The 25,369-nt window shown below is 39.3% G+C and overlaps 1 protein-coding gene across 1 annotated transcript in view; it reads left to right on the forward strand.

Annotated features, from left to right (window-relative positions):
* Positions 1-15,563, forward strand: part of YWHAZ (tyrosine 3-monooxygenase/tryptophan 5-monooxygenase activation protein zeta) — a 33,459-nt gene extending 17,896 nt beyond the window's left edge. The window contains exons 3-6 of the mRNA XM_025922867.2: positions 9,066-9,189; positions 9,895-10,058; positions 10,136-10,231; positions 13,097-15,563. Of these exons, the coding sequence (XP_025778652.1) occupies positions 9,066-9,189; positions 9,895-10,058; positions 10,136-10,231; positions 13,097-13,156 (444 nt within the window). The 3' untranslated portion in view covers positions 13,157-15,563. The remainder of the gene's footprint in view (positions 1-9,065; positions 9,190-9,894; positions 10,059-10,135; positions 10,232-13,096) is intronic.
* Positions 15,564-25,369: the final 9,806 nt, after the last annotated feature.

The following is a 25,369-nucleotide window of genomic DNA, read 5'->3' on the forward strand; positions in this document are numbered from 1 at the left end:
ATGTAGGCCTAAGCAGAAGAGTTTTGAGAATTAGCTTTAGGGAGAACATAGGATTAGAGCTAGATACTGAAAGACAGATGGTATTTAGCACAGATTACTTTATTATTTATTTACTTATTATTTTTAAATGTTTTATTTACTTTTGAAAGAGAAGAGCAGGTGAGGGGCAAAGAGGGAGACAGAGGATCCAAAGCAGGCTCTGCTGGTAGCAGAGACCCTAATGTGGGGGTCGAACTTAAGAACCTGAGAGCTGAGCGATCATGACCTGAGCCAAAGTCGGATGCTTAACCAACTGAGCCACCAGGCGCCCCTGTTATTTATTTTTTTTTTAAGGTTTATTTTGAGAGAGAGTGAGCAAGGGAGGGGCAGAGGGAGAGCGAGAAACCCAAGCAGGCTCCGTGCTGACAATGGGGCTCAGTCTCACCAACCATGAAATCATGACCTGAGCTGAAACCAAGAGTTGGATGCTTAACTGACTGAGCCACCCATGTGCCCCAGCACAGATTACTTTAAATCAATAGTTCTTAAAAGTGATCTGTGGATTGTTTTTAGAGGGGCTCCATGAGGTCACAACTATGTTCATGATAATACTAAGTCACCATTGACTCTTCACTCTGGTCATTAGCACTTATGCAAAAACGGTGGTGGCTGAAACTGCTGGTTCCAATACTAATAAAGATAGTAGTACCATATTGTGTTAGTAATTTATATAATCCTTACCATCACACATCCACTTTTTGGGAGGGGGGAAAGACCCGCTTAACTTAATGTCCTTGAACCTGTAAAATCATTAATAGCCTTTATGTAGACATCTTTTTAGTATTCTTTGAGGCATAATGGGAAGTATAGCAGTTATTTCCAGAAGTTTTTGTGATTATTTGAATTGTGAGCTGAATTAGCTGCCTCCTCATTTCCACCCACAGAGCACTCTTTACTTCAAAAGAATGACAGACAGGCAGGCTATGGTTTTTCAAACTTGGGTATTTGGCAGACATCATCTTGAAAATGAAGAAAGTGAGCTTGTCAGTAAGGAAAACAATTGGTATTTGTGACCAATGATACAGTTTAAGCTTTGAAGCACAAACGAGAATTTTGGAAAACTTCTATCCACTTCCATGATCTTGACAGTTTTTCAAATTTTTTTAAATGTTTGTTTATTTTTGAGAGACAGCACAAGCGGGGGAGGAACAGAGAGAGAGGGAGACACAGAATCAGAAGCAGGCTCCAGGCCCCGAGCTGTCAGCACAGAAGCCTGACACAGGGCTCAAACTCACGATCCGCCAGATCATGACCTGAGCTGAAGTTGGACACTTAACCGACCGAGCCACCCAGGCGCCCCCCAGTTTTTTTTAATGAGTATGAAGAGATCTGAAGACCAAAAATCTTGAAGCCATAAATACAGGGCATTTATTGTCACTACTTAGTTTTTTCCTACAAAGTGTATCTGTTTAGAGAGAAATAATAAGTACCATGGTTGGGAGGAATAAGTTAGCATTTTTTAAACATGAGGAAATTAGATCACATAAGAGGGGAGTCTGGACTTAATAAGGTGGATTTCTGGGAGAGTGGTGGATTGGTTGCTTAAGGTATTTAAGTTACTATCTATAGTGCAAATATTTCCTATGGTAATTTGTTTACTTGATTAGTTTAAACAGTACTTGAAAGAATAGTTGGTTGGAGAACTGTTGGTTCAGATTAAATTGTTTTATCTTCCAAAGGGTAACCTTGTGTACTAAATGCTTTCCATGTATTAATTCATTTAATCCTCAACAATCTTGTGTGTTACATCTACTAATAATAATCTCCCTTTTACAGATGAGAAACCTTGAGATTTCAGGGAGATTTCAGAACTTTGTCAAGGTGATGCAGCTAGTAAGCGGTGAACTGGGATTTGAATTTAGGCAGTTGGCAGTCTATTTCCATAGATTATGGCTTTACAAATCTGCTGTAAAAAGAATAAAGGAAAATGTTACTTTCCTTTGATAGGACCATCCTGTGTTTTAAAATTAAAGCTTTTTGCACACTATTTCAACCTCTTAATAGTTACACAAATTTTAGATTCCTGAATTCAAAGGAAAGTATTAAAAACAAGATTACAGGAGCACTAAAGCAGATTTTTGAATGTTGGGATCCTCCTACCTTGTATCAGAATAGAGTGCCTGCTCTGTCAGGAACGGAGATTGCCGCTTTCCTATTTATACTCTCATTTAGACCTCATAGCAGCCTTTGAAGTAGATTTTCATTTTGATCATTTTATAGAAGTGGATTTTGATTTAATTTTATAGATTAGAGATGAGATTAATTGGCTTGAGATACCAAATTAATGACAAGAGGAGCTTTCAAAGTCTGCCTGATTTTGGAGTGTTTGCTTTATTACTGAGCTTTTATTCCAAGAAGTGCTTGGATACCCAGAGATTAGAGTCTTGTCACCGGTTCAGGTAGTAGTTTTGGTGTTGTAGGTAGTTTCTGGTCTAATTGTTGCCTAAAGGTTTGATGTTTTACTCTTCCTCTTAATTTCATACTATAATCATACTAAAGGACCAGTGATAGTGGTATGTCCGTAGAATGGCGATAGATTTTCAGTTTATAAACCTTTCTTTAGAAATGTTTGACCACAGAGGCACCTGGGTGGTTCAGTCAGTTGAGCGTCGGACTTCGGCTCAGGTCATGATTTCAGTTTATGAGTTGGGTTTGTGAGTTCGAGCCCCACATCAGGGCTCCCTGCTGTCAGCACCGAGCCTGCTTTGGATCCTCTGTCCCACTCTCTCTGCCCCTCCCCCACTTGCGCTCTCCCAAAAATAAAAAAAATAAATAAAAGAATACCAAGTATTTGACCACAGTCAGGATTGAATGTTTTAAGTTCCTATTAGTGGAGGCAAGTTGAGCCTACCCCAGGAAGGGCAGCCAAGACTACATGACATGTCGGTTTATGTGGTTCCTTAATTTTAATGCACTTCCAAGTCAAAGCATTGATGGTATTAGATCATTCTTGGATCAAAGCATGTGTTAGAAACTATTACTAATGTATCCTGCTGTGGTAGATTGACTGGTTTGGGGGAAAAAGTCATTGCTTGACCCCCATATGTGTATCTTAAGTGTTTTCACAACCTAAGAGCTTAATTGTATTTGTAGGTGGAGAAAAATCTTTTATCTCTAACCTCAAGGGCCACATAATCTATCCATTGACTAGATTAAGGTTCAGTGCCTCATCTTAAGAATGATACCATTTCTGGGGCGCCTGGGTGTTTCAGTTGCTTAAGCGTCCAACTTCAGCTCGGGTCATGATCTCCCCATTTGTGAGTTTGAGCCCCACATCGGGCTCTTTGCTGACAGCTCAGAACCTGGAGCCTGCTTCAGATTCTGTGTCTCCCTCTCTCTCTTCCCCTCCCCCACCCATGCTGGTGTGCTCGCTCTCTCAAAAAATGAATAAACGTTAAAAAAAAGAGCCATATCACTTAGCACTGGATAATGAACATTTACAGAGAGGTGTTGGATGTGGGCTTCTAGTGGTATCTTGCTGCTTTCTGTCCCACTTAACATCAAGAGACAGTGGTTGTCATCAAAAGCAGGTTTTTAAATTGCTAGAGAAAACAGTGTGAATTTTTAATGTGTGTTTACTTTGGAATGAGAGAGAGAGTGTGTGTGTGTGTGAATGGGTGAGAGGAAGAGAGAGAAACACGGAATCTGAGGCAGCCTCCAGGCTCTGATCTCTCAGCCGAGAGCCTGACACGGGGCTTGAACTCACGAACTGCGAAATAATGACCTGAGGCAAAGTCAGACATTTAATCAACTGAGCTACCCACGTGCCCCAATACTGTGAATTTTTAAATCAAATTATATTTCAGCAAGGTTCATATGGATTATGTAGCCTCAGTGCTTGAGTTTAAGATGTTTTTTAATTTCGTGTTTGACTTAAATATCCTTTTCCATTTTAATTACATTTGTATTAAAAACAATGTACTATGCTATAGAAGAATTTTATAAATGCAGGTATGTCAGTAGTCAGTCTTTGTCTCATAGTTGGAAGTTGTGATGTCTCACCTACCTCTTAAATAATGCTATGTTTCCCCTTTGAATTCAGATTCTTAACAGTGTCCCAGCATTATCACTTATATTGTACTACAGTAGATGAATGAAATTTAGGAGGTTGCACTGTATATTTAGTAGGATATTCTCTGAAGTTTTTTTAGTATGTTTTGCAAATAGCTGTTAGTCCTTTCCTCCCTTCCATTTTTTTAATTTGCTCACCTCCACAATTTTTTTTTCCTTGTCACTGCTGCTTTCTGATTATCAGTGCTGCTTTGTTGTTTTTCCTTTTCTTACTCTTTTTTGAGAGAGCGAGCACTCGTGTGTGCTGGAGTGGGGGTGGGGGGTAGGGAGAGAGAATCTCCTGTGGGCTCCACGGCCAGCCTAGCACAGAGCCGGATGCAGGCTCTGTCCCGTATCCCCATGACTGTGAGATCATGACCTGAGCCGAAACCAGAAACCAAGTGTTGGAAACTTAACCAGTAGAGCCACCCACGTGCCCCCTGTTCTTACTCTTTCCATCTTGGTCTTCTCCCTATGTTTGCCTCTTTCCTCTGGCTTCTTAGTCTGGAAAATATACCTTTTATTTCCCTTTCATCAGTTTAAGAAATGAATATACTTAATTGCCTCTTTAGTGTCAAAATTAATTGAATGAATTCTGTATCTTCAGTATCTAACATTAGAGTTGAATGAAACCACATCTGATTTATGAATCTCCTCTATAAAATAGCCAAATAATCATCTTACTTTTCCTTAAAAATCTCTGGAAGAGTAGATGGAGCTGTCTGACTAGATGGTCTATTCCAAGTTTGGACCACTCATACAAATCTCTCTTACTGAGCAGAAATCTGCCTCTTGCTAAATTTAACTAGTCTCGTCTAGAGCCATTCTTGTCATAATTCTTTAAACCTTCGTGATGGTTTCTAGTTTCTTGACCACTCTTGCTTTCCTGGATATTCTCCAGTTTGTCAGTGTCTGTTTTGATACTTTTTTTTTAAAGAAGCAATATATTCTAGATTTGGTGTCATTAATACCTTATAGAACTTAATCATTTTCCTTAATTTTGATTCCTCATTCTATTAATATCTTGGAATCACATCCTTTTTGGTAGGTGTATCACCCTATTGAGGCAGAAAAAAAATGGAGCATAATTTTAGTAGTACAGGTCAGATTTCCTAGTTGGAGTTCACAAGTTAGTTGTGGTTTTGAGCACATAGCATAGCTGGGCCCCATTGTCTTTTGTAGGTTAGGGATAATTTGTTTGTATCTATCTCATGGGTAACTTTTGGAAGGATCAAATTAAATAATTTAAGTGTCAGAAATGTCATCTTCATGATCTTTTTCTTAGTTGTTTAATGTGTCACCATTTAAATTTATAGTGACTTTTAAAACAGTGATTTTTTTTCTTTCTTGTGATTCTGTGGCTTGCCTCAACTGAAGCTCTTCACGTGGTATATTGGCTGGAGTCACTCATTGCTGCATTTGGCTGGAGCTCACATATCCAAATGACTTACTTAACATGTCCCATTCCTTGGGCTAACTTGTCTTGTCCCTTCTCTCCAGCAAGGTGGTTTGACTCTTCACGGGCTGGATATGGGTTCCAAGAGCAAAATGGAAAGCTGCCAGTCCTCGTAAGCGTTAGGCTCAGAAATGGAACTCAGTCACTTCCACTGCATTCTCTTAGTCAAAGCAAGTCCTCAAAGTTAGTCCGAACTCAAGAGAAAGGGAATAAATTCCACACCTCAGCAGGAGGAAGAATGGCATATGTGGACAGGAATGGAGGGGAATTAGTGGTAGGCATCTTTAGAGAGTGTCTACCACAATTCTGGTTTTTTTATATTATAGTTAGCTTATCGAACCAAATGTTAGCCAGCCCCTTTATTTATTAATCTTTAATATCCAGTCTTCTTGTTTAAGTTTTAATGGTTCTTAGCTTTTATGTCATTGGAAGATATGATTGCTGTTTATTTGCCACTTACTGCTTTTTCAGCTTTTTACTTGTAACAGCTTTATTGAGGTGTAACTGACAAAGAACTGCACGTTTTCATAGTGTACAGTTTGATGAGCTTGCTTTCTCAACTTGTAGTCAGCATTTCATTCACCAGAAATACTTGTCACTGTTGATTAACTTAATTTGGTTCTTTTGGTCAATCATTAGGCCAGTAAGCTGCTTGACTACTGTTGTCTTACCTTCCTATTACTTGTGCTTTCTGATTAATGTCTTTTAAAGTTTTTGTTGTTACTGTTTTAGTCAGATACTATGGCTAATTTGGCATTCACTTTGGAGGAAGAGGTGCTTAATTGCAGTTTAAAAAAATTCCCATATGAAATTTTCACTCCAACATAAAACCGCATTTTTGGGGATACAGAAGTTAATACTCCTAAAAGATGGGTTACTAATTTCTTGACACCTTGCATAAGTAACTTCCACAAATTATATACTTTAAAGTTTTACGTACATCTTATGTGATTCACTCTTAACTGCACGTGTTTGTGGCCCTCATCTTGACCTAGAATGGGTTAGAGTCTTTGAAAAGTGAAGGTCATGACTGGGCCGTATTATTCTTTTTTTAATTTTCTTTTTAATGTTTTGTTCATTTTTGAGACAGAGACAGAGCGTGAGCAGGGGAGGGACATCCCAAGCAGGCTCCAGGCTCCAGGCTCTAGGCTCTGAGCTGTTAGCACAGAGCCCGATGTGGGGTTCAAACTCACAAACCCGAGATCACGACCTGAGCCGAAGTCAGATGCTCAGCCGACTGAGCCACCCAGGCGCCCCTGGGCCATATTATTCTTAGTTTCATTTGTATTCTTTGCCAGAACAGTTGTCCACAAACTTAGAGACTGTCTTGCCCATCATTGTATTCTTAGTGTTTTTAGCACAGTAGAATTAGGTGAATGTGAAAAATACTGAAGCAGTAAAATTTGAAATATAAATGCATAGGTGACAAATTACTTTCATGATTGGGCTTAGTTATTGTCACTTCTTTTACTTGAAAATACTTTTTTTTTCTTTTTCTTTTTTTGAGAGAATATGTGAGAGAACAGAGGGAGTGGGAGAGAGAGAATCTAAGGCAGGCTCCACTTCCAGTATGGAGCACAATGTGGGCCTTGATCTTACAACCATGAGATCATGACCTGAGCCAAAATCAAGAGTCAGACACATAACTGAAGCCCCCAGGCACCTAAAAATATTCTTAATGTAATGTTACATATGTAAATGAGCCAGAGAACAGTTCACAGTTGACTTGTATATACACGGAGCCTTCTTTAAATTTGCATATTTTTCTTTTGCTATTTGATCTGAAATTATTTGTGAATTCTGGTTAATCACATATTTTTCTTTAATTAGACATCATAGTCTAATCCTTAGCCTAGTCTGTCAGAAATAGAATTTACCCTTCTAAGTGTAGAGTTGCCACCATTTAAACCTAGACTGACTTCAAAGCCACTCTGCTATGCCACCTTCCATAGTTGAACGAATAATGTTATTTTTATAAAACTTGAAAAGGCCTAATCATTTGTTTCTAAGTGACATTTTTAAAAATCACATTCACATCAGTGAAAAATCCACTGATTACATTAAATGGAGCAGTGGTTTTTGGAGGTAGATCCCAAAAGAGCTGCCTTAGTTAGGGTTCAAAGATTGCTCATGTCCTACAGAACATGGTATTCAAAGGACAAAACACTTGGAACTGAGAGATCTTTGAACACAAGGGTTATGGGTGTGGTTGTAATACAGTTTTTGTTTCCTAATCGAGGTGTTCGTCTGATTTCAGGCTAGTAGTTTCAAATATTGGTTAATAATAACAGGAAACATTTTAGATTGACTTCTCACCTTCAACCCCTTCCCATAATGCTGTGCAGCTTGGCCCTACTGCTGTGTTGGCCACTACCCACTTCATCTGGGTATCTGTAGCTTCTAACTGTTTTGCATATAAGTAGGTGTTATTAGACTGAATTACTGGGTGACTGCCAGAAGAATAGAAACCAAGAATTAACTCTTTTCCTTGTAAAAACTGACTAGTTTGGGACTAAGCCTCGTTGAAAATTGACTTCCCTTGATTCCTAGGGTATTTTTAGTTAGGAAAATTGGGGGTGGTGAGATGATTTTGGTTTTTGATTATTAACTTTTGCCTAATTGTACTACTGGAATTCTCTTTCTCCCCTTTAAAAGAAAAAAAAATCACTAGTTTATTGTGCCTTCTCCCCTGAATCCAGCCATCTAATTTTTTGCTTTGTATCAGTTACAGAATGTAATTATTATTAGCATGTTAGGGTTTAAATTAATTTAAATTGTTAATAAAAAACAAAATTACAGGATGAAGTTTTATCTATTGTCTGGTGTCATCTGTAAACATGTATTTTATTAGCTAAACATCACTTTAATGAATTTACAGGTTTACTCTTCAGATCTTTAATTCTCATAATCCTATCTACCTACTGTCCTAATTAGAAACAGTTAAACTTTTGACTTTGAACAACTTTCTGCCTGTTGTGAGGTTTTGCTTGAATTGTGTTCTTCTAAATGAAATTAATTTTGTTCTGCTTTCTCTTTATGCATTCTAAGAGTGTCTGTTACATTATTGGTTTTTGCTTGGGTCATAATCCTCCAGAGTCCCAAAAGGTTCATCTCTTACATTCTTTTCCTTCTAATGACTACCTTGAAAATGGAAAGTTTGACAGCCTGTTCGAAAAAGCTTGTTGGGAGCTGTGCTGCTTTCACATTCACTGAAACATTGTCATTTTTATCAGCATGTATATAGATAGCAAAATGTGAGGGAGGTACATATTCAAAATGTATCATCCTTAAGTAATACATTCAACACTAACTTCAGATTTTAAGTATTGCTGTCCAAAGCATCCTTCTTTTAAACCACAAATTCCTGGGCCTACTACATTAACAATTGTATTATTGGCAATAACGGTATTAAAAATTTGTCACTTAAGCTACATACAGTATGCTCTTAAGAAATGCAGATATATTTTTTTAGTCTTATAATGATTTTATTCTTATTATGACTGTTTCTTTTCTTCTAAAGTCTCTTTTGGAAAAGTTTTTGATCCCGAATGCTTCACAAGCAGAGAGCAAAGTCTTCTATTTGAAAATGAAAGGAGACTACTATCGTTACTTGGCTGAGGTTGCTGCTGGTGATGACAAGAAAGGTATACTGTGTTTTTCAATGTGTTTGTTGAGTTTGTATAATATAACACAGTATGGAAATAGTCTTTTTTTTGTTTATTTTTTTGAGAGAGAGTGAGCAGCGGGGAGGGGTAGAGAGAGGGGGAGAGAGAGAATCCCAGGCAGGCTCCATGCTGTCCGCACAGAGCCCAACACACGGCTTGAACTCATAAACCATGAAATCATGACCTGAGCCGAAATCAAGACTCAGACACTTAACCATCTGAGCCACACAGGCGCCTCTGGGATATCGCGGGTTGTGTTTTTTAATTGCTTAGAGCACGAAATGAAGAGCAGTAATTAATTTTTTTAAAGTCCTGAGAAGGTACATCTACTGCCTAATATTGGTGTTCTAAAATGTTCACTTGCTGAAAAGCCAATTTTGTGCATAAGAATGTTTCCTTAAAATTTTAATAAATCATGATCACAGCATAACTGTAGAGCAGTACAGACTGATTACTAAAAATGTAATAATTCTGAGGTGATTTGTTTTTGTCTTGACGTTGACCAGTGGCTAGTATGTTCCTGGAGAAGGTTTTTGTTTGTTTTTTAATTTATTAGCCTCATTCAGTTAAGGTTGCTACAGCTTAATATTTCAGAGGATATCATTGGATATTAAAGGTTTGGTTTGAAGGAGGAAGATGAAGTGCAAACTTTGTCAGTACATTTTGGTGTGTTTTATTACCCAGGGATTGTGGATCAGTCACAACAAGCATACCAGGAAGCTTTTGAGATCAGCAAAAAGGAAATGCAACCAACACACCCTATCAGATTGGGTCTGGCCCTTAACTTCTCTGTGTTCTATTATGAGATTCTGAACTCCCCGGAGAAAGCCTGCTCTCTTGCAAAGACAGTAGGTATTTTACCTGTTTTGTGGAAATTTAGTAATCCTTATTATTTGAGCACTTAAATGTACTTTTTCGATCATAGGCTTTTGATGAAGCCATTGCTGAACTCGATACATTAAGTGAAGAGTCCTACAAAGACAGCACGCTAATAATGCAATTACTGAGAGACAACTTGACAGTAAGTACATAACAAACATCATTAATGGCCACTGTGGTTGAAATTCTGTTGTTTCATTGATAACTACAGGAATATTTTCTCACCTCCTTATTGAATGCAAAATACTATCTGCTATTTAGAGCTGTGAAGAAAAACCACCTTTGCAGAAACAAATAATAAATAGGTCAAGGACCAAAAACGTATACTTTGATTAGTTACATACCTGTTGTGTTACAATTTTAGTTCTTAAAAATCATTTTTTAACCCATGATTTTCAACTTTTAATCACATAGACTGTTTGATTTTCTGTTCCAATCTGAGTGTTTCCATTTGTTCCATTTTAGTCACAGAAGAATTTAGTTTTTAGTATCAAAAGTATAGTAAAGTTTTATGTTTAAGTTCCGTTAAAAATGATTTTCTTAAAAAAAAAAATAGTTTTCTTAAAGTTGCTTCCATATGTACTCCATCAGTAAGTTCAGTTACAAAATTGCAGATATTCTGTGGAATCTAAATGGAACTGTATTTTGCCTAGCTAGCCTTTTGTTTAAAGAAAAAAAAAAAGGCTTTTTATGGGACGTCATGCTTATCCCTGCTTAGGCGACTCCAGACTGAAAGAAAGAAGTACAATGCCTTTTTAAAACAGTTTTTTATTTGAATTGGGATCCAGATAAAGTCTACACCTTACAAAGTGGTTGTATCGTCTTTTTAGTCCCATAGGTTTTTCCATTCTCCTTCAGATAAATATTAAATTTGAAGTTTTGAGGCTTAAGTGACAAAATTATCAAATTCTGCTGTGCCAGGTAATGAACTAGGAGTGAAGATTGCAGTCAGTGTAGAGCTTGAGGACTGTATATCATCATTTCATATATTTTACTTCTAAGCTTTATTCCAGTTCACTGCCGGTTTTCTGAACCTGTTCAATATTCTAGTATTGAATACTCTCAGCAAAGGTTTTTGAACTGCATCATGTACTTTATTATTACTATAAACAAAATTATTTTAGAAAGTGTAACTGGGGGCTACCAGAAACTTGTGGGATTTTTTAGTCAAGAGAATAACCTGTATTTTCGTAAAGAATGAATTTCTTTTCTTTTCTTTCCTTTTTTTTTTTTTAATTTTTTTCTAATGCTTATTTATCTTAGAGCGCCTGCACGCAAGCAGGGGAGGGGCAGAGAGAGAGGAAGACACAGAATCCAAAGCAGGCTCCAGCCTCTGAGCTGTCAGCACAGAGCCTGATGCTGGGCTTTAACTCAAAAACCATGAGATCATGATCTGAGCCGAAGTTGGCCACTTAATTGACTGAGCCACCCAGTGCCCCAAGAATGAATTTCTTACAACAAATGAAAGAAGCACTTCAATTTGTTACCTCTTTTTAATATTAAGAATTTTCATATTTTCTAAAGGTTTGAAGTGATGAACCTTGTCATTCCTATAAGGTAGAAATTGGGGCCTGCTTACTGTTACAGTGTCATCACTTTTTGAGAGGGCGTGATCTGATACATGTACTTCCAGCTAAATTTTGGATATTAGTATAGCATGAAGAGCATCCTGGAACAACTGAGTAAGAAGAAAAGGAAGGATTATATTCTGATTCTGTCACTAGTTACTGTGGCTTCTCTGAGCCTTGGTGGTATCACTGGGTATCATTAGTTGGTTAGATCATTTATCTGTTAAGTAAAGAAATTTTGTCAAAACTACCTAGTATTTGAGTCTGGATCTGGTTGACTAATAATTGCTAACGCATAACCCTAGTAGAAAAAATGTGTCAAGTTTTTTAAGGCATTTATGGAAAATTCAAGAATCTTTGAAGTTCAGAACTGGGAAGAGGTGTTAGAAGACAATTTCATCTTATAAACCCCTGTTTAATAGGAACACACAGGCTTCCAGAGGTCATTTAATTTAAATATGACCTTGGAAGAAGTCTCCTTTCCAGGCCAGAGATCTATTTGGTTAATAAATAAAGAAGGCTAGTGGGTGACTTGGGAGTTAGGAAAATATTGAGGTGTTTTCATTGTATAAGCAATATAAAATTTAAGATCATCTTGAATTAGGCCTTTTGTAATTATCTCTAAAAGTCATTATGAACTATTTAGATTTGCAAAAGTTAATATTTGAAGCCGCTGAACTAATTTTGAAATCATTTTTTTAACTTGCTGATAAACTTAATGAAAAATTAATAGAATCCATTAGTCTTAATTACTTAATTACCTCTCAGAAGGTTGGGTTGTGACCAGTGTTTTGTATTCAGCTATTTATTTTGAATCCTACAGATTGACAAAGGTATGTTTCTCTAAGCTAAAAACATTAGAAAGCTAAATTTGTAATTTAATTCAGACTTGATATCCTCACTCTTGAATTTCATGGAGTGTGGGATTCCCTTTTGTAATTTAATTCAGACTTGATATCCTCACTCTTGAATTTCATGGAGTGTGGGATTCCCTTTCGAGTAGGGAGTCTTAAGTTTTACCAAGGGAAAGTAGTCGACCTGAGCTTGAACATGGGTTGGATTAAGAGGATCTCTCATATTGGGGGTATTCAGGGCAGTCTGATATTCTCGTAGCTATTAATACTTAGTATTTTGTGGCTCTTCTGTGATGTTTATTTTGTTTTCTCTCATATGAATAATCAAGAATTTCTTGTATCTGACCTTGTTATTTGAAGACAACTCTTTGTGCTTAAAATGTTTACGCAGTGGTTAGGGAGAAAATAAGGATGTTTTCCATCTTCATTGTTCTCTTCATTGCTGCTATTTTCTAAAGAAAGCCTTTCCGCAAAAGCTGTGGTTACGTTTTGGTACCTTAATAAGTATATTAAGATTTTTTTTTTTTTTTTCTGAACTGTGCTGAAAAATCTTTTTTTTTTTTTTTTTTTTTCTTTTTTAACCAGTTGTGGACATCGGATACCCAAGGAGATGAAGCTGAAGCAGGAGAAGGAGGGGAAAATTAACCGGCCTTCCAACTTTTGTCTGCCTCATTCTAAAATTTACACAGTAGACCATTTGTCATTCATGCTGTCCCACAAATAGTTTTTTGTTTACGATTTATGACAGGTTTATGTTACTTCTATTTGAATTTCTATATTTCCCATGTGGTTCTTATGTTTAATATTAGGGGAGTAGAGCCAGTTAACATTTAGGGAGTTATCTGTTTTCATCTTGAGGTGGCCAATATGGGGATGTGGAATTTTTATACTAGTATAAACGTTTGGCATAGTACTTTTGGTACATTGTGGCTTCACAGGGGCCAGTGTTAAAACTGCTTCCATGTCTAAGCAAAGAAAACTGCCTACATATTGGTTTGTCCTGGTGGGGAATAAAAGGGATAATTGGTTCCAGATACAGGTGTAGTTTTTGTGGGTACTTTAAGGTTTGGAGCACTTACAGGGCTGTAGTAGAAATGGGCGTCCCGTAGATATTACATGTTGAGCCATGTGTATCTGTGGCGTACTCATTCTCAAATGTGCACACCTTTGACTACAGTTACAGAAGTGATCCTTTAGTTGTGACCCAATTTACTCTGGATAAGGGCAGAAACGGTTCACATTCCATTATTTGTAAAGTTACCTGCTGTTTGCTTTCATTATTTTTGCTACACTCATTTTATTTGTATTTAAATGTTTTAGGCAATCTAAGAACAAATGTACAAGTAAAGATGCAGTAAAACGAATTGCTTGATATCCATTACTTTATGTATATCAAGCACAGCAGCAAAACAAAAATCCCATGTATTTAACTTTTTTTAGGGTGTTTTTTTTTTTTTTTTTTTTTTGGTTTCTGTTTTTGGTTTTTTTTGCTTTTGTGATTTTTTTTTTTTTTTTTGATACTTGCCTAACATGCATGTGCTGTAAAAATAGTTAACAGGGAAATAACTTGAGATGACGGCTAGCTTTGTTTAATGTCTTATGAAATTTTCATGAACAATCCAAGCATAATTGTTAAGAACACGTGTATTAAGTTCATGTAAGTGGAATAAAAGTTTTATGAATGGACTTTTCAACTACTTTCTATACAGCTTTTCATGTAAATTAGTCTTTTGGTTCTGAAACTTCTCTAAAGGAAATTGTACATTTTTGGAAATTTATTCCTTATTCCCTGTTGGCAGCTAATGGGCTTTTACCAAGTTTAAGTACAAAGGTTATCATAACAACAAAATACTACTACTATAACTACTACTGTTCCCAACCACCATGTCCCATATTTCTCCTTGTGTTTTTTTTTTTCCAGATGGGAGATTGATTGGAAAAAAAGTAATGTGTTCCATTTAAAATTTTGGTATATGGCATTTTCTGACTTAGGAAGCCACAATGTTTTTGTTCTTGGCCCATCATGACATTGGGTAGCATTAAGTTTTGTGCTTCCAAATCACTTTTGTTTTTAAGGATTTCTTGATCTTGTTATAGCCTGCCTTCAATTTTGATCTTTATTCTTTCTATTTGTCAGGTGTACAGGATTACCTTTTTTAGCCTTCTGTCTTGTCACCAACCATTCCTACTTTGGTGGCCGTGTACTTGGAAAAAAGGCCGCATGATTTTTCTGGCTCCACTCAATGTCTAAGGATACCTTGCTTCCTTTGCTTGCATCCCACAAACTATTTCCCTCATCCTATTTACTGCAGCAAATCTCTCCTTAGTTGATGAGATTGTGTTTATCTCCTTGTAAACCCTATCTTTCCTGAATGGTCTGTCATTGTCTGCCTTTAAAATCCTTCCTCTTCCTCTCTTTAAATAATGATGGGGCTAAGTTATACCCAAAGCTCACCCTACAGACTATTTCCTCAGTACCTTGCAGAAAACACCAAACAAAAATACCATTTTAAAAGAGGTGTATTTTTTTTTCTTTTAGAATGTAAGCTCCTCAAGAGCAGGGACAATGTTTTCTGTATGTTCTATTGTGCCTAGTACACTGTAAATGCTCAATAAATATTGATGATGGGAGGCAGTGAGTCTTGGTGATAAGGGTGAGAAACTGAAATCCCAAATACTGTTTTGTTGCTTGTTTTATTATGACCTCAGATTAAATTGGGAAATATCAGCCCTTTGGGACAGTTGTCCCAAATACTACATTCAAATAAAAGTGCAATGGAGGCCTTGGGGTCTTTCTTTCAAGGAGAAAAGATCTTTTATGCATTGGGGTAAGATAATCCTCTTCATGGCTCTTTTTTTACGATTTCTCCTGACCCCCAGGCCAAGGACATGAAGTAATCATTTATAGCTAAGGAACATTAAGCTAGACTTGATTCTCATTCAAGTAAACTATAAATAATAAAATCTAAAGCTTGTCACATTTGCCTATTTATGTGCATTAGTCATCTAAATTAGTTTGATATTGAAATAAATTGTGATAATACTTCATTAATATTAGCTGTTAATTTAATGTTTCTACGCACTAGTGCCCAATAGATGAAGGAAGTTTCCAACCTGAGATTTTTTGCCTTGGGATTTGAATAATAAATTTTTATAACATTTCTTCAATTGTCCCAAATCCAGGCTTCATGTCTGTTTTTGTCAATGTAACGTGGTATTTCCAGGAATTTGGAGAACCCAACAGTGTATTTTGTGTGTGTGTAGTCTTGGAGTTGTTTAAAACAAAGAAAAGCTAGATTCCACTTCACAGTTGTCCTTTGAGAGAAGAACCAGCAGTGCGATCAGTTGAAAGGATGGACTCGGCTGCAGCTCTGGCCTCTGGTTCTAGCTTTTGCGTTTCATAGGTCCGCTGCTGCTTCATGCTATAAAGATCGTACAGATGGCGTCGGGGAGGGAGGACTAGGAGAATTAAAAGAATGTGAAGTGGCTTCACTAAGGCCTCAAGTTGTTTTCCATTCTGGCTTCCCTGCAGTCAATCCTGCCCCATGGCCCAAATCCTATTTAAAACTAGTCAAGGCCAATATGGAATGTGTAGTCTCAAGATTATTTGTGGTTAGACCTCAGTTTGAGAGTAAAACCTTCATTGAATAATTGGGGAACTCTTAACCAACAATGAGATGTTGAAAAGTCTTACGTGGCCTCTTGGTGCAAATCTGAGAATTTTGGAGACTTTGCAGTAGTGACAGCATCATTAAAACAGTTTAATATCCTTTACGTTAGGGGAAAAGGGCACTTCATTTGGATGCACGGACGCGATAGTCCTTGCATGAGAACCTGCAGTGTGTTAGGAACTTTCTAACTGGTGCTATCTTCTCAGAGACCGTCTGAACACATTCCTGGAGGGGAAGAGCAAGAAACCATAATTTTTTGCTTTGTTTTGTTGTATGTAGGAAATTCTAGTGCCGGAATGGAAACATCTACAGTTCTGAGGTGGTGGCTGAAACCAGGCACTTGGAAGATGGCTAGACTTGGATCTTATGCTAAATGTGAAAGTATGTCCATAAAATTCTCTTTAGTGTGACGTGGCAGTCACAATCTTCTTGGTTAATTCTAGTTCTCCTAAAGATTAAAGGCCTAAAAATAAGGTATTGCTGGATCTGTGTAGGTTGTTGTGTTTTGTTTTTTAAAGAGACTTCACAAACAGACCTTTAAGGAAAATGATACTCTTGGATGACGAAATCGTCTTGGAGAGAGCTCATCACGGTAGATCTGCTTTAACTTGAAAACTAACCACAAAAGTGTTGCAGTATCCATCCAAATCCGACACTGCCCACCTGGATTCTTCAAAGTCTTAGTTTATATATGACTGTCAACCCCCAAGTAGTTCCTGGAATAGCAAGACTTTTGACCTGCGAACTTTCTGGAAGACATCTGCACCTGCCCTGTATTATCCTAATTACTCAATTTGTTTATTTTGATAGAGGGCATGCATGGGTGGTGGAGGGGCCGAGAGCAGGAGAGAGAATCCCAAGACGTGGGGCTCAATCTCATGATCCTGAGATATGACCTGAGCTGAAATCAAGAGTGGGGTGTTTAACTGACTGAGCCACCCAGGTGCCCCTTACTCAGTTGATAAGAATGTCTATCATGCTGGACGAGCAAACATGTGTCTTGGCTATAGAAACCAAGTTGAAAGTAGGTGGATTTAGGCACAGCTCTTTTCAATCCCGAGTGATGCCAGAGACTCAGTTGATAAGGAGTACTTTTTTCCATATTTGAGCCCATTCCATGAAATTTCTGAAAGCACAAACTGGTCAAATGTGCATAAAAGACTTAAGTATTAATTTCCAAATCCAGACCTCAAAACCTATCAGTACAAGATTTACGTTTGAGTCAGGACTTGCAGAACGAATGGGGTGCGCGTGGAGGTTAACAGCATGTGCAGAGGCTTCAAGTTACGAGAACTTAAAAGACAATTTCCGTGCTCCCACAAGCAAGGGACTCTGTCTAGGGAAGAAATAGGTTAACATTCTGTTTTCTAAATAACAGGCTTGTGGTTTTCAGTTTCAATGCTTTTGATCACCTGAGGAGCTTAAAAATGTCTGTTCCCAGCAACCAGTCTCAAGGATTGTAAGTTCTTAGGTTGGAGTCCAGGAATATGCATTTTTGGCAAAGCTCCCATGGGCTTTAATGATTGAGTCTCCTTACTGCTGAAGTCTACAGGGGGATGGGGAACACATAATTGGGAAGACTACATTTTGAGTCAAAAAAGGCTAGTTCTAAAACCACAGTCTGTAAAACAAGGTTGTGGATCTGCTCAGCAGATGATTCCCAAAGCAAGGAGATTAAGGATAAAGTTACCTGCCATAACAGGTTCTCCACATTAATGACTGGTTTGGTGTGGAAACAGGTACTATTTTGGAACTTTCACTGTGTCGAGAGGAAATAAGTAACTTACAATTTTGTGTATTTTAAGAAAATGCTATTTGCACTTGTAAATCATGCCATGCACAAAAATCAAATCCAGAAGAATGAAGGAGTTAACGGGTGAACAATGTTCGGAAGATAGAGGTGATAACTTGGTGACTTTGCAGTTTGTAAGGAAACATCTCAAAGTGGACACAACATGTATAACTAAGAAAGTTATATGTAAACTCAGACTCAGTGTATATATGAACTTTAAATTCAACTACATAAAAATTTAGGTGGAAGTGGAAAGTAACTGAGACCACATATAACTGACAAAGAATCAGTATGAATAATACAAACAACAAGAAAATAGGAAAGTGGGCAAAGATTTTGAACATTTTCATGGAAGAGGAAATAGAGGACCAGTAATTATATGAAGAGAGGTTTAACAAGGGAAATGTGAACCAGGACCACAATTAGATACCACCGTCTTACCCCCCACTTAATGCAATTTGGAAGTCTGGTAATGCCAAATATTGGAGATGATGTGGTTTGAGACCTCTTACACATTGCTGATGGGAGTTAAATCCCTCTGGAAAATAATTTGGCATTATCTCAAAGGTGACTTTCACATCGCTATAATCCAGCAACTTGCCCCTGGGTGTATGTCCTGGAACACTTGCATGTGTGCACCAAAAACTGCACTTTTTGAACAAGCAAAATAGACCATCCAAATGCCCATTGGACAGAGAATGGTTAGAGTTATTTTATCCAATGGCAGTCTTCATTAGTGAAAATAACTGCAGCCCAGCGGGTAACATGACTGAATTTTAATAATACTCTGTGAAAAACAATACGACATAACGTTCAAAAATGAACAAACCTTTTTTGCTTAGGCATACACCTACGTGATAGGATTTCTCTTTCCTCTACCAAAAATATGAATGATACAAAATTTAGGATAGAGGTTGCCTGTGGATAAGGTGGGGGCACAGGCTAGGGCAGAAGGACATAGGTAAATGTAAGTAATTTGTAACATTACCGGCTTGGGGATGGGGTGGTGGGTTCACAAATACTCATTAGAAAGCGATCCATTCAAGAACAGGGTTAAAACAAGGGATACGATTAATCCAGCTCTGGGCACTAGAGGTCACAAAGGAGAAGAAAGGGAAACGGTACAGTAGGCCAGTACATTCAGTAGTCAAAGGCTTGCCTGATGGTGGTAAGATTAAGCAAAGAAAATCTGAAAAATAGCCACCAAGTTTGGTGAAAGAGCATACAAAATGGTCAATTGCTGTCCTATTCGTTACACCCTAAAATCGTCCTACCTACTCTGGAGGAGCAGGAAGCAAGAACTGGAGATTTGGTCAGAGGAAGGACTGAGTTGGCAAGGCTGTACTAGGAAACACTGGAACAAATGAAAAGTACGGTCTCCGAAATGAAGGAGCAGGAAAGTCTTTAGTAGCACATAGCGTGTCCTTGTAGGGCCTGAAGAAGTTTTTGTCCTAAACCACTTCAGCCAATTCAGCGAATTCAGACTGTCCTAAGGTTCTGCGCTTCCCTATCTTTAGAGGAAATGCCCCGCACTCAGTCCTGAGTCCCTGAGGCATCTGTCACGCCCCATGGATAGCCAAGTCTTAAGATTTTCAACTTTTTTTTCTCATGTCCCTCTGCGATTCTTCGAGTCTTACTGGTTTCTGTAGGAAAAGTCTAATGACGATGAGAGTTCAGGGTACAGAATCTATTTCTAACCCATAAATAGTACTAGATAAAATATAAATATGGTTGCTGGTTATTTTTTTTTCTTTACCAGGATTTGCAAGGGAGCTGTCCAGAAAGTCATTAAAAAGTTTTTTTTAATGTTTATTTTTGAGAGAGATTGTGAGCAGTATGGGGCAGAGAGAGAGAGAGAGGGAGACACAGAATCTGAAGCAGGCTCTGGGCTCTGAGCTGCCAGCACAGAGCCTGACGCAGGGCTTGAACTCGTGAACCACGAGATCATGACCTGAGCCGAAGTCAGACGCTTAAGTGACTGAGCCACCCAGGCGCCCCCAGGAAGTCATTTTTACGGGCCTTAGTCCATTCTTGGAGAACTTTCTAAGGGGTCAAATTTGAAGAACCAAAAAATTTGGAAATGGGAGAATTTGGACAAAGCTTTGGAGTGCTCAGTGAAGGAGAGAAGGGGTGGTCCAACGGGGCCACCTCACAGACTATCCTGGGATCGAATCCATGTGGCATGGAGTGACACTAGGCTCCCTGGGCACTCTAAAGTCAAAAGATGGAGTCTAGCTTGCCATGCTGAGGGCAGAGTGGGGGAGACGTAACTGCATTAGAAATGGCCTGCTCTCCCAAGGTTTGTGGAGGCAAAGAATGTGGACCTGTTTCTAGCCAGCCAGGGTCAAGACCAGAAACTTGGCTTAAAAGGGCTGCCTGGGTGGAATCCCCATGGTGGAGTCTGAGTGGTGGTCAAACAGCAGCTGGCAGAGAGCACGCTCAAGAGATAATTGGTGATCGGTCCCGAAAGGATCCGTGGGAGACTCTGAAAGTTGGCTTTAGCGTCTGTCCTGGGCAGAGGAGGGCAATGTCTAGTTGTCTTCCGGTCACGTGAGACCCTCCCTGCCCCTACAGAGTGTAGCCCCGGCTGAGCCATGCAGCCAGTGGATGAAGAGGAGTGGGCCACAGAGAGGAGAGGCTTTAGCGGGAAGCCACTTAGGTCTTCCGCCTCGCTTACAATGTCAGCTCCCGGTGGAGAGTGACAAAGGCAGTGCAAAGGATGAACTGAAGAGATGTGCGCTCTCGAGAACTCTGAGTGAAAGAGCCGTTGGAAAGACACCACAAAGCAAATGCGTTTGATATGAAGAAGACGAAAGAACGGAAACCCAAATGAAAAAAAAAAAAAAATGGAAACTGAAAAAAATGAAGTGACACTAGGTAATCGAATAATCTGGCAGGTCATCTGGTTTAGAACTAGAACCCAGTTCTATAAACTAAGAAAACCTATTCCTGCTCCCCGCTATTTTTTTTTTTCTTTCAAGGGACTTTATTATTTATTTATTTTTTTAATGTTTCTTTTTGAGAGACAGAGAGAGACAGAGCATGAGCGGGGGAGGGGGCAGAGAGAGAAGGGGGCAAAGAATCCAGAGCAGGCTCCAGGCTCCGAGCTATCAGCACGGAGCCGGATGTGGGGTTTGAACTCAGGAACTACGAGATTATGACTTGAGCGGAAGTTGGAGTTAACTGACAGAGCCACACAGGCACCCCTCTTTGAAAGGACTTTATTATTTTTTTTTTTAATTTTTTTTTTCAACGTTTTTATTTATTTATGGGACAGACAGAGAGCATGAACGGGGGAGGGGCAGAGAGAGAGGGAGACACAGAATCGGAAACAGGCTCCAGGCTCTGAGCCATCAGCCCAGAGCCCGGCGCGGGGCTCGAACTCACGGACCGCGAGATCGTGACCTGGCTGAAGTCGGACGCTCAACCGACTGCGCCACCCAGGCGCCCCAAAAGGACTTTAAAGCAAAAACACTAACCATGAGGAATTATACATATCTCAGGGAATAAACTCTTCTGCCTAATGATACAAAACAGCTTTATCCCGAGAACAAAGTCTTGTCATTATTCTCTTAAGAGACAAAAATTCGGGTCACCTGGGTGGCTCCGTTGGTTAAGTGTCGGACTTCGGCTCAGGTCATGATCTCACCACTGGTGAGTTCGAGCCCCACGTGGGAGCCTAGAGCCTGCTTCAGATTCTGTCTCCCTCTCCACCCCTCCCCTGCTTTCTCTCTCTCTCTCTCTCTCTCTCAAATATAAATAAAAACATTAACAAATGTTCAAAAACCAAACATCCATATTTTACGATGTTAATATTCTGGGTATCTTATTTTAAATAATTTGATTGTATCATTTAGTGAATACCTGAGAGTGTCTCCTCTCCAAAAGAAGTATGTTCAATGTTGTGGAATTTTAGGTGATTTGCAGTTAAAGGCCTTCTTTGGTTGCATATTCTAAATGATGATAGCATTAAATACTCTTTTTTATTTTAAACAATTTTAGACCTAGGGACACCTCTGTGGCTCAGTCGGTTAAACATCCCAATCTTGACTTCGGCTCGGGTCATTATGTCACAGTGAATTCGAGCCCCGAGTCAGGCTCTATGAGCTGATAGTGTGGAGCCTGCTTGGGATTCTCTCTCTCTCCTCTCTCGACCCCTCCTCTGCTGGTGTGCTCTCTCTCAAACATTTTTTAAAAATTTTAGGTCCATAGAAAAGTTGCAAAAATAGTACAAAGAATTTATCCAGATTTTCCAAATCACAACCTATTACTGTTTACATATTTTTTTCTGAATCATTTGAGAGTAAATTGTAGATATGAGGCCTCTTTACCTCTATATACTTCACTTTTTTTGAGAGAGAGAGAGAGAGAGAGAGAGAGAGAGAAAATGAGTGGGGGAGGGGCAGAGAGAGAGAGAGAATCCCAAGTAGGGTCTTCACCCTCAGCACAGAGCCGGATGGAGGGCTTGAACGCACAAACCGCGAGATCACGACCTGAGTTGAAACCAAGAGTCGGACACTTAACTGCCTGAGCCACCTGGCCACCGCTGCAGTGTTTATTTCTTAAAAACGAGATAGTTTCATATAAAACCATGCACAGTAAAACCTTGGTTTGTGAGCATACTGTGTTTCAGAAACATGCTTGGAATCCCAAGCATATGTATCTCAAAGCGAATTTCAAGAACCATTGGCTCAGTTGTGACCATGTGACGTTCGGTGTCACATGTTTTCTACTCGTATGGCAAGACATCACTCGTTTATCAAGTTACAAATTAATAGAAATGTTTGCTTGTCTTGCAGAACGCTCGCAAAACGAGTTACTCGCAATCCAAGGTTTTACTATAATTATAAAAACCAGAAAATTTACACTGATGTGATGCTAACATCTGATCTACAGACCTTACTCAAACCTGCAGTTGTCCTACTAATGTCCTTTGTGGCTAAAGAAAGAAAACTCTCCCTGGGTCTACTAAGGTCCAGTCCAAGATCTTCAGTTGTATATAATTGCTAGGTCTCTTTCGTCTCCACTGATCTGGAACAATTTCTCAGTTTTGTCTTTCATGACCAAATAATTTGTAGGATGGCCTTCTTTTTTGTCGTTGTGTTGGTTTATCCCGATGTTTTTCCATTAGTTTCAGGCTATGCACTTTGTTTCAGGAATCTTACTGAGGTGCTGTCGGGTCCTTAGGGCATTGTAACAGGAGGCACGTGATCTCTCTTTGTCCCATTACCGATGCGACTAAAGAAAAAGAGCTTCTCAGGTTAAGAAAATGGAGAACACTATTTATTCGACAGTTTCACTGGTTTAAAATTATACAAGTAGGGGCGCCTGGGTGGCTCAGTCGGTTGAGCGTTCGACTTCGGCTCAGGTCACGATCTCGCGGTCCATGAGTTCGAGCCCCGCGTCGGGCTCTGGGCTGATGGCTCAGAGCCTGGAGCCTGCTTCCGATTCTGTGTCTCCCTCTCTCTCTGCCCCTCCCCCGTTCATGCTCTGTCTCTCTCTGTCCCAAAAATAAATAAAAACGTTAAAAAAAAATTTTTTTTTTTAAATAAAATTATACAAGTAAAAGAAACTGCGAACTCGCTAAACCCTTGTTAACAGGAGACCACTTCTGCCAGCAGCAATTATTCCTGATGGCAGGAATTCCTGATGGCAATAACTGTCCTTAACTGTCCTCAGCTAGAACCTGCATGTACCAGAGGATCCCAGGAGGAAGTGTGTACTGCCTATCAGGGGAGGCATTCTGGAAGCCCTCCAGCCAAGTCCTCTACCTAATACAGCCTGCAAGCGAAGCTTCTAGAGGGCAGCAACTATGTCCTGTTGATCTTTGTGTTCTCGGCACTCGGCACAGAAGCTGGCACAGAATAGATACTTAGCAAAAGATACAGAATAGATACTTAACCCCCCTTCTGACCTCTGTGCTAAGAAAAAAGGTTTCCCTTTTTTAAGTTGGTAAATAGCTAACATAGTGACTTACTCCCAATAGGTGCTAAAAAACTGTTGGGTTGGAGAAAATGACTCTCGTGTGGTCATCTTCTCCTAGGACCTTATTTCCAGAATAAAGTTTGTTTTGGACTTCATAGATGCCTGGTTTTTAATACAAAAAAAAATAGTGTCATAGGGATATTGGTAACAGAAGTATCCCTTTGAGTTATCGGTTAATTTGGAAAAGACTTTAAAGAAATGCACTTGGCTTCTAGCCCAAGGTCAGCTTTATTACAATAACCATCCTCTGCATTGGTGGGGCTCTTATTCACAGGGAGGCACAGAACTGTGGCCTTTTCTGCTCCCTAACCTCCACGGATCTGTTTTTTTGCTCTTTTTAACCTACAACCAGCATGTTGTATCTGCCCTCACATACCTGAAATTCTGATGGTCGTTTGTGTTCCCCGGATTCTGTTGTGACTTGAGTCCTCTTTGAGAACGTAGAGCTCATCTGTCTGACGTTTAGGTATGACCTGGTCAGGCTGGGACGAGAGCCACATTTACCTGGTGACGAGCAGTGGCACGAACGAAACTTCTAGGGCCCAAGCGTATGTGAGACAGAGACAGAAGGAGATACTAGACCCAGCGCAAATTTGCCAGCTCTGATTCGGAAAAAGCAGTTTCGGATGTGGGGGGGAAGCCATGTTCCATGCTGACAATGAGCCTCAAGAAATAAAAACTCTAGAATGATGGTTCCTAAACACTGCCCATTAGAATCGCCCCAACAGCACTCAAGACCTACTGCATATCAGTATCTGGGGTAGGATACAGGTATTCTTTTAAGCTCTCATTTGTCTAATTACAAGGGACCAAAACAGCCTTTGAAAAGCATTTGTCTGGTGTTCAGCATCCATCACGGGCCACTGGGGGAGTCAGGGCTCAGCCCCTCCTTCCACAGCTTGTTTGTGAGTTTTGTGCCAGTGACAACTTTCTTGCTTCTGAGCTCAGTTTCCTCATCTGTTAAAAGGATTCAAACGCTGGGCCTTGGGATCAGACATCCCCCCCAGAAAAGGAAAGGGGTTTGCAAGAAGCTGGGATTCCACAGGTAGGGCTGGGGGTCTCAGGCAAGTAACAGCTTTCGCTATTGCTGCTTTGAGCCTCTGTTGTCCTTCAGGTGGACAAGCTGGAGATCTAAATAAAAGGAGAGGGAAGAAGTCATTGCTTATTCATGTTCTCTCTCTAGAACTTCAGAGTGCAGTATTTTCCACATCAAAGACTCCCTGCCTGGAAGGAAGAAAAAACAATCCGCTGTGGGTTTAGCCACCGAAGTCCAGAGGAACTATTATTAGGTTTTCATGATAAAAATGGAACAGAGAACAACTACCGAATTTAACTTCGCATTTAACACGCCTGCCTCACAAGAAAGTGACGCGGCACGTTTAACACAGGCGCACCTTTACAGAGCTAGCA

Source organism: Puma concolor, chromosome F2, assembly GCF_028749965.1.
Source record: "Puma concolor isolate L17-30 chromosome F2, mPumCon1.1.hap2, whole genome shotgun sequence".
In the NCBI taxonomy this organism is placed as follows: Eukaryota; Metazoa; Chordata; class Mammalia; order Carnivora; family Felidae; genus Puma; species Puma concolor.